The sequence below is a fragment of the Delphinapterus leucas genome, chromosome 11 (assembly GCF_059928025.1).
Source record: "Delphinapterus leucas isolate spDelLeu-1000000601 "Yukka" chromosome 11, BTC_Dleu_Yukka2, whole genome shotgun sequence".
In the NCBI taxonomy this organism is placed as follows: Eukaryota; Metazoa; Chordata; class Mammalia; order Artiodactyla; family Monodontidae; genus Delphinapterus; species Delphinapterus leucas.
In genome coordinates this window covers 7,301,119-7,314,501 of record NC_143139.1, presented here as the reverse complement: position 1 = coordinate 7,314,501, position 13,383 = coordinate 7,301,119, and the positions used below count along the sequence as shown (strand labels likewise).

The 13,383-nt window shown below is 42.3% G+C and overlaps 1 protein-coding gene and 1 long non-coding RNA gene across 5 annotated transcripts in view; one reads left to right on the top strand and one right to left on the bottom strand.

Annotated features, from left to right (window-relative positions):
- CD163 (CD163 molecule) overlaps nt 1-13,383 on the top strand; it is a 34,665-nt gene that overhangs the window by 15,241 nt on the left and 6,041 nt on the right. For both annotated transcript variants that reach the window (XM_022577488.3, XM_022577489.3), the window contains exons 7-12: nt 2,086-2,400; nt 2,498-2,812; nt 3,186-3,278; nt 3,357-3,671; nt 4,790-5,110; nt 12,879-13,187. In XM_022577488.3, coding sequence (XP_022433196.2) covers nt 2,086-2,400; nt 2,498-2,812; nt 3,186-3,278; nt 3,357-3,671; nt 4,790-5,110; nt 12,879-13,187 — 1,668 coding nt within the window. The remainder of the gene's footprint in view (nt 1-2,085; nt 2,401-2,497; nt 2,813-3,185; nt 3,279-3,356; nt 3,672-4,789; nt 5,111-12,878; nt 13,188-13,383) is intronic.
- The window catches only part of LOC111176715 (uncharacterized), a 28,938-nt gene continuing 20,398 nt past the window's right edge, over nt 4,844-13,383 (bottom strand). For all 3 annotated transcript variants that reach the window (XR_016394865.1, XR_016394866.1, XR_016394864.1), the window contains one exon: nt 4,844-12,551. This is a non-coding gene — a long non-coding RNA (uncharacterized LOC111176715). The remainder of the gene's footprint in view (nt 12,552-13,383) is intronic.

The window sequence follows — 13,383 nt, the reverse complement described above, 5'->3', positions numbered from 1 at the left end:
AGAGGTACAGAAGCTTGAGAAAGCACATTTAGGCTGAGGTATCCGGTATGATTGGTAGAGTAATAGATGTTAAGGCTTTTCAGGTGACATCATAGAGTATTTTCAAGTATGTTAAGAAAACAATGCTTATTATCCCCCCTTAATTTGAATAGATGGGTGATATTGGGGAAGCTGCCAAAGCTCTCTGTGCTGCAATTTCCTCAAAAGAAAAAAATGGTGATAATAATATCTACTCCCTCATGGGAATTACACAGCAAGTGATCAATACACGTTAGCTACTGTGGTTATGATTATTATTAGTAGTATTAGAATTATCTATCCTCACTGATAGACTGAACTCTGTGCTCATCCAAATGCCTAAAATATTGTAGGTTCTTAATAATATTTGTTAAAAAGATAAATTATTATATAAGTAGTAAAGAAACACCGACTTACCTTGAAGACAAAGAAATTACGTGAAAATATTTGAACTTTAATAATACACTCATGGTCATGGTGTAGATTTCTTGGAAAGACGATTTAGAAGCTAGGAGACCACTTAGGAAGCTATTGCAAAAGTCTACATGACAGGGCATCCCTGGTGGCACAGTGGTTAAGAATCCGCCTGCCAATGCAGGGGACACGGGTTCGATCCCTGGTCGGAGAACTAAGATCCCACATGCCGCGGGGCAACTATGTCTGTACGCCACAACTACTGAGCCTGCGCTCTAGAGCTCATGAGCCACAACTACTGAAGACCATGTACCTAGAGCCTATGCTCCGCAAGAAGACAAGCCGCTGCAATGAGAAGCCCGTGCACCACAACGAAGTGTAGCCCCCGCTCGCCGCAACTAGAGAAAAGCCCGCGTGCAGCAACGAAGACCCAACGCAGCCAAAAATAAATAAATTAAATAAATAAATAAAAAGTCTACATGACATATGATGACAGATTACATCAAAGTAACTATAAATATGGAGGGAAAATATGCTGGAAGACTGACACATACTGGTGGCTTCTTCATGTGCAGTGTATTGTAGGGGATCACGATTCTAGGCTCTCTAGTACACTGCCTGGCTTCAAATCCTGGCCCTTCGCTAATTTGCTGTGCGACCTTAGCAAATTACTACAGTTCTCTATGTTTTAGTTTCCTTGTCTGTAAAACTGGAATGTTATTAATAGTTATACCCTAAGGCAATTGTAAGGATGAAATAATGTTTGTTAAATACTTACTAAAATGCCATATATATATATATATATATATATATATACACACACACACAAGATAAGTGTTCACTTTAATATTCACTACTATCATTATTACCATGTTTTATGGGGAGATATAAAGGGGGTTCAATTTCAGGTGATTCTAATTTGGTCCTGGACACCATTAATTGAGTAAGGAATACAATGGGGTTGTCAGTACATAATTCATTCCATTTTGAACACCTTAAGTTCCAGATGTCCAAGTAGATCTGCTTATACATATAAATTTAAAGAGAAATGTATAGATGAAAACATATTTATTGGCAGTTAAGAGAAGATGTCCATTGAGAAGATGAGAAAGGAGGATAGAACTTTGGTTGGGGAACACACGAAAGATTCTGATAAAGCACTGTCAGGAAGGAAGGAGGAGAAAACAGGGAAAAGGAGCATCTCGGGTCAAGTGTGACAGGGAAGAAGAGGTCTGCTGTTCATTTTGGAAACAGGAAGTGTTGATATATTAAAAATCCTTACCTAGAACCATTTGAAATGGTTGGGGCAGACCGCTTGGGTGAAGGACCGCATATAGGGCTAAAAAGTAGAGAGAATGGACACCCATTATCTGTGGTCTCCAATGTGATGCTTAATATAGGCAAAATACTGAAAGGAAAGAGTAATCATGCTCCAGGAATTACAGGTTCCAGGAGGCAAAGTTCCAGAATTGTCTCCGATGAAGTGGTCCAATGAAGGATGGGGAGGTCTGGAATTTGCTAAGCCGAACTCTAGGCAGAAAAGCCAAGAGGAGAGAATAGCTTCCCTTTCTCACTTTTCACTCCCTGCCTCACTCTCATCATGAAGGAAAATCTTGGAATCATGTTCTCTCTCACTGAAATATTATTTTTCAGCCCACAGGGAACCCAGACTAGTCGGAGGGGACATTCCCTGCTCTGGTCGTGTTGAAGTGAAACATGGCGACACCTGGGGCACCGTCTGTGATTCTGACTTCTCTCTGGAAGCGGCCAGCGTGCTATGCAGGGAATTACAATGCGGCACAGTCGTCTCTATCCTGGGGGGAGCTCACTTTGGAGAAGGAAACGGACAGATCTGGGCTGAAGAATTCCAGTGTGAGGGGCACGAGTCCCATCTTTCACTCTGCCCAGTAGCACCCCGCCCAGACGGGACTTGTAGACACAGCAGGGATGTTGGAGTAGTCTGCTCAAGTGAGACCCAGAGCACATGTTCAACGTGTTCCCATACTGTGAAGAGGGTAGGGTTAGGTAGTCACAGACTTCTTTTTAAAGCCCTGTCTCCTTTCAGGATACACAGAAGTTCGCTTGGTTCATGGCAAGTCCCCATGTGAGGGAAGAGTGGAGCTCAAGATTCTTGGGACCTGGGGATCTCTCTGCGACTCTCACTGGGACATGGAAGATGCTCATGTTCTCTGCCAGCAGCTTAAATGTGGAGTTGCCCTTTCTACCCCAAGAGGAGCACCTTTTGGGAAAGGAAGTGGGCAGGTCTGGAGGCACATGTTTCACTGCACTGGGACTGAGCGGCACATGGGAGATTGTCCCATGACTGCTCTGGGTGCATCGCTGTGTTCTTTGGGGCAAGTGGCCTCTGTAATCTGCTCAGGTAAGAGAAAAAGGGCAGCCAACGATGAGCCTCTCCCACGGTGGTGTGCCTTAAGAGAGGGCATAACTATAGCGAAGGACAGAAGTAAAAGGGAGTGATCCATTTTGAGGGATCATGAGAAGTGTGCCAGAATATTAACTTCATTTATCTTTTTAGAGGGAAAGTAAACTTAATTTTCATGGGCCTCATAATTATTTAGTGCTTAACCATGTGCCTTCTCAGAGTACCTGATTCATTCCCAGCCTGGTTGACCCATCCACCTTTCTCTAAAGCTATGTTTGTCCTAGCTCACCTATTGAACACTCCAGCTGACCTCCTTTCGTCACCCCAACTTTTTGTATCTCTTGTGACTGATGACGTTTGGTGTTTGCAGGAAACCAGAGTCAGACGCTACCCCCGTGCAATTTATCATCCTCGGACCCAACAAGCTCTATTTTTTCAGAAGAAAGTGGTGTTCCCTGCATAGGTAAGAATCAGTGACCAGTCTATGAAAATGATCTCAAAATCCTTAGAAATGCATTTATATTTTATTTTCTCTTTGCAGGGAGTGGTCAACTTCGCCTGGTAAATGGAGGCGGGCGTTGTGCTGGGAGAATAGAGATCTATCATGAGGGCTCCTGGGGCACCATCTGTGATGACAGCTGGGACCTGAATGATGCCCACGTGGTGTGCAAACAGCTGGGCTGTGGAGGGGCCATTAATGCCATCGGTTCTGCTCATTTTGGGGAAGGAACAGGGCCCATCTGGCTGGATGAGGTGAACTGTAATGGAAAAGAATCTCGTATTTGGCAATGCCATTCCCATGGCTGGGGGCGGCACAACTGCAGGCATAAGGAGGATGCAGGAGTTATCTGCTCAGGTAAGTTCTGCATAATTACAATTGATTATAATTGTATAAGAAAGGACTGAGGTGGGGCAAAGGGTAGTGAAGGATATTAATCTGAGCAAATTCCCTAAAATACAGGTTCAGAGGGAACGCTTGTGAGATTCGGGCTGCCAGAAGTGTGGATTTGATGAATTAGTGCTACCTCATGTGCAAGGTAGTATTATATCAGAAAGAGAAAAATTCAGAAGTGAGTTTGCATATCATGAAAATGACAGCAAAACTAATCATAATTTCTTTTATGAACATATGTGGAGCTGGATGTTGGGTAAGGATTTAGTGCACCACTTGATGATAGCTGTATTAATAAAGTAGATTAAAAAGGACAGCAGAAGTACATTTGGTGCTACATTCTACAGAGAAGAAGATAATCACCATGCCCAAGTAATTTTTAATGACAGATAAATTACCATAACAGGACACTGCTCTTGTTTTGTATACATGGTAAGATTTTAGAAAGCATTGTGAAGTACAGAAATGTACTCAGTTGTAGTGTATGGGGAAAAAAGAGTTCTGTGACTTAGGGAAGTGAAAAATTCTGTACGCCAGAAGAGATTTTGCTATCAATCACATTCAGTGACGTAAATCTGGTACAGGACATACACAACAAAATTGTGAAGTGTCAGAAAGGGAAATATTTCATTTTAAGAAAATGTATATAAAACATTGGTTTTAGTGGCTGAGTATCTCAATAAATTTTAACTATCAAGGACAACTGCCAAAAAATGAACAGAATAGGGTTAGAAAGCTAAAAGTACAGTAATTTAGGGAGAAAAAAATCCAAACTACGTAATTCATAAAAGGCTCTGAGCCTTTGATTAAGATTTAGAAGTCAACTTAGAATCACTGTTGGCATTTTAAAGAGGTCTCTAATTACAAAATCCAAGACTAGAAAACCAGAAATATTTATAGAACAAATACTATATTTTAACAACATCTACCAAATCATCCAGAAGTTTCTAAAGAATTACTAGAATGAAATTACTAATGTATCGTACCTATTTTTAAATCCATTCTCACATCAGAGTAAAGGGAGAGAGTCCTCTGAATCTTCAGAAAAGATTTAAAACTGCTAACTCTGTATCTCACCCCAGAGTTCATGTCTCTGAGACTCATCAGTGAAACCAGCAGAGATACCTGTGCAGGACACCTGGAAGTTTTTTACAATGGAGCTTGGGGCAGCGTTGGCAAGAGTAACATGTCTGCAGCCACGGTGGGAGTGGTATGCAGGCAGCTGGGCTGTGCGGACAAAGGGAGCATCATCCCTGCATCTTCAGACAAGACGATGTCCAGACACATGTGGGTGGACAATGTTCAGTGTCCTAAAGGGCCTGACACCTTATGGCAGTGCCCATCATCTCCATGGAAGAAGAGACTGGCCAGCCCCTCGGAGGAGACCTGGATCTCGTGTGCCAGTGAGTATCCGTTGGACTGTATGAAACTTCCATTCTGTAGCTCCACTAGCATCTTCTGATCTAACTAAGCAAGAATGAGTAAACTTTGGTTAATCCTTATTCTACCTGGATAATGTAATGGGTTGTATTTAATTTGGCCTGTAGGTACTCAGGATCAGTGATCATTTCCCCAAAAACTATCATACTCTGACGGTCTTCTCAAAGTTTTATTCAGTTGCTATCTCTGTGAACAAGTGAGGAGAAGAGAATATGTAATTCAGCATTTGACTATTGAATTGCCCCATTTTTCTTTCAAATAGTATCTCGTTACACTTAATATAAAGCAGTCAGAAAGATCAATCCTGAATTATTTTCCCATTCTACACCTTTTTAAGCTGGAAGAAGATTTCTATCTACCTGGCAGTTTGAGAGAATTTAACATTATATATTTACAATGTTAACTTTATCTATTTGACATTTCCTAAGTCACACTAACATTCTTTTTTAAAAAATTTTATTGGAGTATAGTTGACTTACAATGCTGTGTTAGTTTCACGTGTCACACTAATATTCTTACGTCCAGGATGAAATACACCCAGTTTGCTGGAGGGACATATACTTTCATAAAAGATGAATTTTGTAAAAATGTAAAATTTAGGGCTTCCCTGGTGGGACAGTGGTTGAGAGTCCGCCTGCCGATGCAGGGGACACGGGTTCTTGCCCCGGTCCGGGAAGATCCCACATGCCGCGGAGTGGCTGGGCCCGTGAGCCATGTCCGCTGAGCCTGCGCGTCCGGAGCCTGTGCTCCGCAACGGGAGAGGCCACAAAAGTGAGAGGCCCACGTACCGCAAAAAAGAAAAAGAAAAAAAAAAAGTAAAATTTAAAATACACATTAAGTAAGCAAAGTTTTAAAACAGATTTTTTAATATCATAATCCTTTTATTTTTAAACATCTTTATTGGAGTATAATTGCTTTACAATGGTGTGTTAGTTTCTGCTTTATAACAAAGTGCATCAGCTATACATATACATATATCCCCATATCTCCTCCCTCTTGCATCTCCCTCCCACCCTCCCTATCCCACCCCTCTAGGTGGACACAAAGCACCAAGCTGATCTCCCTGTGCTATGCAGCTGCTTCCCACTAGCTATCTATTTTACATTTGGTAGTGTATATATGTCCATGACACTCTCTCACTTCTACCCAGCATACCCTTCCCCCTCCCTGTGTCCTAAAGTCCATTCTCTACGTCTGTGTCTTTATTCCTGTCCTGCCCCTAGGTTCTTCAGAACCATTTTATTTTTTTATTCCACTTATATGTGTTAGCATACGGTATTTGTTTTTCTCCTTCTGACTTACCTTACTCTGTAGGACAGACTCTAGGTCCAACCATCTCACTACAAATAGTTCAATTTCGTTTCTTTTTATGGCTGAGTAATATTCCATTGTATATATGTGCCGCATCTTCTTTATCCATTCATCTGTCAATGGACACTTAGGTTGCTTCCACATCCTGGCTATTGTAAATAGAACTGCAATGAACATTGTAGTACATGACTCTTTTTGAATTATGGTTTTCTCAGGGTATATGCCAAGTAGTGGGATTGCTGGGTCATATGGTAGTTCTATTTTTAGTTTTTAAGGAACCTCCATACTGTTCTTCATAGTGGCTGTATCAATTTACATTTCCACCAACAGTGCAAGAGGGTTCCCTTTTCTCCACACCTGCTCCAGCATTTATTGTTTCTAGATTTTTTGATGATAGCCATTCTAACTGGTGTGAGGTGATACCTCATTGTAGTTTTGATTTGCATTTCCCTAATGATTAGTGAAGTTGAGCATTCTTTCATGTGTTTGTTGGCCATCTGTATATCTTCTTTGGAGAAATGTCTATTTAGGTCTTCTGCCCATTTTTGGAAAGGGCTGTTTGTTTTTTTGATATTGAGCTGCATGAGCTGCTTGTAAATTTTGGAGATTAATCCTTTGTCAGTTGCTTCATTTGCAAATATCCTCTCCCATTCTGAGGGTTGTCTTTTCATCTTGTTTATGTTTTCCTTTGCTGTGCAAAAGCTTTTAAGTTTCATTAGGTCCCATTTGTTTATTTTTATTTCCATTTCTCTAGGAGGTGGGTCAAAAAGGATCTTGCTCTGATTTATGTCATAGAGTGTTCTGCCTATGTTTTCCTCTAAGAGTTTGATAGTGTCTGGCCTCACATTTAGGTCTTTAATCCATTTCGAGTTTATTTTTGTGTATGGTGTTAGGGACAGTTCTAATTTCATTCTTTTACATGTAGCTGTCCAGTTTTCCCAGCACCACTTAATGAAGAGGTTGTCTTTTCTCCATTGTATATTCTTGCCTCCTTTATCAAAAATAAGGTGACCATATATGCATGGGTTTATCTCTGGGCTTTCTGTCCTGTTCCATTGATCTGTATTTCTGTTTTTGTGCCATACCATAGTGTCTTGATTACTGTAGCTTTGTAGTATAGTCTGAAGTCAGAGAGCCTGATTCCTCCAGCTCCATATTTCTTTCTCAAGATTGCTTTGGCTCTTCGGGGTCTTTTGTGTTTCCATACAAATTGTGAAATTTTTTGTTCTACTTCTGTGAAAAATGCCATTGGTAGTTTGATAGGGATTGCATTGAATCTGTAGACTGCTTTGGGTAGTATAGTCATTTTCACAATGTTGATTTTTCCAATCCAATAACATGGTATATCTCTCCACCTATATGTATCATCTTTAATTTCTTTCATCAGTGTCTTATAGTTTTCTGCATACAGGTCTTTTGTCTCCTTAGGTAGGTTTATTCCTAGGTATTTTATTCTTTTTCTTGCATTGGTAAATGGGAGTGTTTTCTTAATTTCACTTTCAGATTTTTCATCATTAGTGTATAGGAATACAAGAGATTTCTGTGCATAATTTTGTATCCTGCTACTTTTCCAAATTCATTGATTAGCTCTAGTAGTTTTCTGGTAGCATGTTTAGGATTCTCTATGTATAGTATCATGTCATCTGCAAACAGTGACAGCTTTACTTATTCGGATTCCTTTTATTTCTTTTTCTTCTCTGATTGCTGTGGCTAAAATTTCCAAAACTATGTTGAATAATAGTGGTGAGAGTGGACAACCTTGTCTTGCTCCTGATCTCAGTTTTTCACCATTGAGAACGATGTTGGCTGTGGTTTTTCATATATGACCTTTATTATGTTGAGGTAAGTTCCCTCTTTGCCTACTTTCTGAAGGGTTTTTATCATAAATGGGTGTTGAATTTTGTCAAAAGCTTTTTCTGCATCTATTGAGATTACCATATGGTTTTTATCCTTCAGTTTGTTAATATGGTGTATCACGTTGATTGTTTTGCGTATATTGAAGAATCCTTGCTTTCCTCGGATAAATCCCCTTGATCATCGTGTATGATCCTTTTAATGTGCTGTTGGATTCTGCTTGCTAGTATTTTGTTGAGGATTTTGTTTTGTTTTGTTTTGTTTGCGGTATGCAGGCCTCTCACTGTTGTGGCCTCTCCTGTTGCGGAGCACAGGCTCCAGACACACAGGCTCAGCAGCCATGGCTCACAGGCCCAGCCTCTCCGTGGCATGTGGGATCTTCCTAGACTGGGCCACGGACCCGTGTCCCCTTCATCGGCAGGCAGACTCTCAACCACTGCGCCACCAGGGAAGCCCTCTCATAGCATTTTGGTCAGAAAAGATACTTGATACGATTTCAATTTTCTTAAATTTACCAGGGCTTGATTTGTGTCCCAAGATATGATCTATCCTGAAGAATGTTACATGAGCACTTGAGAAGAGAGTGTATCCTGTTGTTTTTGGATGGAATGTCCTATAAATATCAATTAAGTCTATCTTGTTTAATGTGTCATTTAAAGCTTGTGTTTCCTTATTTATTTTCATTTTGGATGATCTGTCCATTGGTGAAAGTGGCGTGTTAAAGGCCCCTACTATTATTGTGTTACTGTTGATTTCCCCTTTTATAGCTGTTAGCATTTGCCTTATGTATTGAGGTACTCCTATGTTGAGTGCATAAATATTTACAATTGTTATATCTTCTTCTTGGATTGATCACTTGATCATTATATAGTGCCCTTCTTTGTCTCTTGTAATAGTCTTTATTTCAAAGTCTATTTTGTCTGATATGAGAATTTACTCCAGCTTTCTTTTGATTTTCATTTGCATGGAATATCTTTTTCCATCCCCTCAATTTCAGTCTGTATGTGTCCCTAGGTCTGAAGTGGGCCTCTTGTAGACAGCATATGTATGGGTCTTGTTTTTGTATCCATTCAGCCAGTCTATGTCTTTTGGTTGCAGCATTTAATCCATTTACATTTAAGATAGTTATCAATATGTACATTTCTATTACCATTTTCTTAATTGATTTGGGTTTGGTATTATAGGTCTTTTCCTTCTCTTGTGTTTCCTGCCTAGAGAAGTTTCCTTAGCATTTGTTGTAAAGCTGGTTTGGTGGTGCTGAATTCTCTTAGCTTTTGCTTGTCTGTAAGGGTTTTAATTTCTCTGTCAAATCTGAATGAGATCCTTGCTTGGTAGAGTAATGTTGGTTGTAGGTTTTTCCCTTTCATCACTTTAAATATGTCCTGCCACGCCCTTCTGACTTGCAGAGTTTCTGCTGAAAGATTAGCTGTTAACCTTATGAGGATTCCCTTGTATGTTATTTGTTGTTTTTCCCTTGCTGCTTTTAATATTTTTTCTTTGTATTTAATTTTTGATAGTTTGATTAATACGAGTCTTGTCATGTTTCTCCTTGGATTTATCTTGTATGGGACTCTCTGTGCTTCCTGGACTTGATTGACTGTTTCCTTTCCCATATTAGGGAAGTTTTCAACTATAGTCTCTTCAAATATTTTCTCTTCTTTCTCCGGGACGCCTATAATTCATATGTTGGTGCATTTAATGTTGTTCCCGAGGTCTCTGAGACTGTCCTCAATTCTTTTCATTCTTTTTTCCTTATTCTGCTCTGCGGTAGTTAATTTCCACTATTTTATCTTCCAGGTCACTTATCTGTTCTTCTGCCTCAGTTATTCTGCTATTGATTCCTTCTAGAGAATTTTTAGTTTCATTTATTGTGTTCTTCATCATTGTTTGCTCTTTAGTTGTTCTACGTCCTTGTTAAACGTTTCTTGTATTTTCTCCATTCTATTGCCAAGATTTTGGATCATCTTTACTATCATTATTCTGAATTCTTTTTCAGGTAGACCACCTATTTCCTCTTCATTTGTTTGGTCTGGTGGGTTTTTATCTTCTTCATCTGCTGTGTATTTCTCTGTCTTCTCATTTTGCTTAACTTACTGTGTTTTAGGTCTCCTTTTTGCAGGCTGCAGGTTCGTAGTTCCTGTTTTTTGTGGTGTCTGCCCCCAGTGGGTAAGGTTGTTTCAGTGGATTATGTAGGCTTCCTGGTGGAGGGAACTGGTGCCTGTGTTCTGGTGGATGAGACTGGATCTTGCCTTTCTGGTGGGCAGGACCACATCCGGTGGTGTGTTTTAGGGTGTCTGCAATCTTATTCTGATTTTAGGCAGCCTCTCTGCTAATGGGTGGGGTTGTGTTCCTGTCTTGCTAGTTGTTTGGCATAGGGTGTCCAACATTGTAGCTTGCTGCTCACTGAGCGGAGCTGGGTCTTAGTGTTGAGATGGAGATCTCTGGGAGAGCTTTCACCGTTTGATATTACGTGGAGCTGGGAGATCTCTGGTGGACCATGTCCTGAACTCAGCTCTCCCACCTCATAGGCACAGGCCTGACTCCTGGCTGGAGCACCAAGGGCCTGTCCTCCACACGGCTCAGACGAAAAGGGAGAAAAAGAAGAAAGAAAGAAAAAAATAATAAAATAAAGTTATTAAAATATCATTAAAAATTAAAAAATTATAATCATGAAAGAAAGAAAGAAAGAAGAGAGCAAGCAAACCAATAAAGAAATCCGCCACTGATAACAAGTACTAAAAACTATACTAAAAACAAACAAACAAAAAAGACGGAAAGCAGAACCCTAGGACAACTGGTAAAAGTAAAGCTATACAGATAAAATCACACAAAGAAGCATACACATACACACTCACAAAAAGAGAAAAAGGAAAAAGCAATGTATATCTATATATAAAGAAAAAGGAAGAGAGCAACCAAATCAATAAACAGATCTACCAATGATAATAAACTGTAAATACTAAACTAAGGTAAACATAAAACTAGAAACAAATTAGATGCAGAAAGCAAACCCCAAGTCTACAGTTGCTCCCAAAGTCCACTGCCTCTATTTTGGGATGATTCGTTGTCTATTCAGGTATTCCACAGATGCAGGGTACATCAAGTTGATTGTGGAGCTTTAATCCGCTGCTCCTGAGGCTGCTGGGAGAGATTTCCCTTTCTCTTCTTTGTTCGCACAGCTCCCCGGGTTAGCTTTGGATCTGGACCCGCCTCTGCGTGTAGGTTGCCGGAGGGCGTCTGTTCTTCGCTCAGACAGGACGGGGTTAAAGGAGCAGCTGCTTCGGGGGCTCTGGCTCACTCAGGCCGGGGGGGAGGGAGGGGCACGCAGTGCGGGGCGGGCCTGCGGCGTCAGAGGCCGGCGTGACGTTGCACCAGCCTGAGGCGCGCCGTGCGTTCTCCCGGGGAAGTTGTCCCTGGATCCCGGGACCCTGGCAGTGGTGGGCTGCACAGTCTCCCCGGAAGGGGGGTGTGGATAGTAACCTGTGCTCGCACACAGGCTTCTTGGTGGCGGCAGCAGCCTTAGCGTCTCATGCCCGTCTCTGGAGCTCGTTTAGACGGTGCTCTGAATCCCCTCTCCTCACGCACCCCGAAACAATGGTCTCTTGCCTTTTAGGCAGCTCCAGACTTTTCCCCGGACTCCCTCCTGGCTAGCGGTGGCGCACTAGCCCCCTTCAGGCTGTGTTCATGCCGCCAACCCCAGTCCTCTCCCTGGGGTCTGACATCCAAAGCCCGAGCCTCAGCTCCCAGCCCCGCCCGCCCCGGCGGGTGAGCAGACAAGCCTCTCGGGCCGGTGAGTGCCGGTCGGCACCCATCCTCTGTGTGGGAATCTCTCCGCTTTTCCCTCCGCACCCCTGTTGCTGTGCTCTCCTCCGCGGCTCCGAAGCTCCCCCCTCCGCCACCCGCAGTCTCCGCCCGCGAAGGGGCTTCCTAGTGTGTGGAAACTTTTCCTCCTTCACAGCTCCCTCCCAGAGGTGCAGGTCCCATCCCTATTCTTTTGTCTCTGTTCTTTCTTTTTTCTTCTGCTGTACCCAGGTATGTGGGGGAGTTTCTTGCCTTCTGGGAAGTCTGAGGTCCTCTGCCTGCATTCGATAGGTGTTCTGTAGGAGTTGTTCCACATGTAGATATATTTCTGATGTATCTGTGGGGAAGAAGGTGATCTCCACGTCTTACTCCTCCGCCATCTTGAAGGTCTCTCCTTTATTGGAGTATAATTGCTTTACAGTGGTGTGTTAGTTGCTGCTGTATAACAGAGTGAATCAGTTATACATATACGTATGTTCCCATATCTCCTCCCTCTTGCATCTCCCACCCTCCCACCCTCCCTATCCCACCCCTCTAGGTGGTCACAGAGCACCGAGCTGATCTCCCTGTGCTATGTGGCTGCTTCCCACTAGCTATCTATTTTACATTTGGTAGTGTATATATGTCCATGCCACTCTCTTACTTCATCCCAGCTTACTAAAACAGAGATTTTTAAAAGAGTTTCAAATCTCTCTTTTCCCCTGTGACCTCCTGGGAGTTTTATCTTCTCAGAAATGATCTAGGTGTCTCTCTCTGGCTTTTCAGACAAAATAAGACTTCAGGAAGGAACCACTAATTGTTCTGGACGTGTGGAGGTCTGGCACGGAGGTTCCTGGGGCACAGTATGTGATGACTCCTGGGACCTTGACGATGCTCAGGTGGTGTGTCAACAGCTGGGCTGTGGCTTAGCTTTGGAGGCAGGAAAAGAGGCGGCGTTTGGCCAGGGGACGGGGCCCATATGGCTCAATGAAGTGAAGTGCAAGGGGAATGAGTCCTCCCTGTGGGATTGTCCTGCCCTGTCCTGGGGCCACAGTGACTGTGGCCACAAGGAGGATGCTTCTGTGAAGTGCTCAGGTGAGTGCAGGGAGTCTGGATTGAGCCTGGAATCTCTGGCAACAAAGAGAGGGTGGGCCGTGGAGTGCATTATGGAAGGCCTGGAAGTACCAACCCAGGGATCTAGTGGGGAAATAACCATGTATGTTTCAGTCTGAAGAATGATGAAAACATGTGTTGTTATACATTGGCCCTCACCGAGGACAAGCACATAACT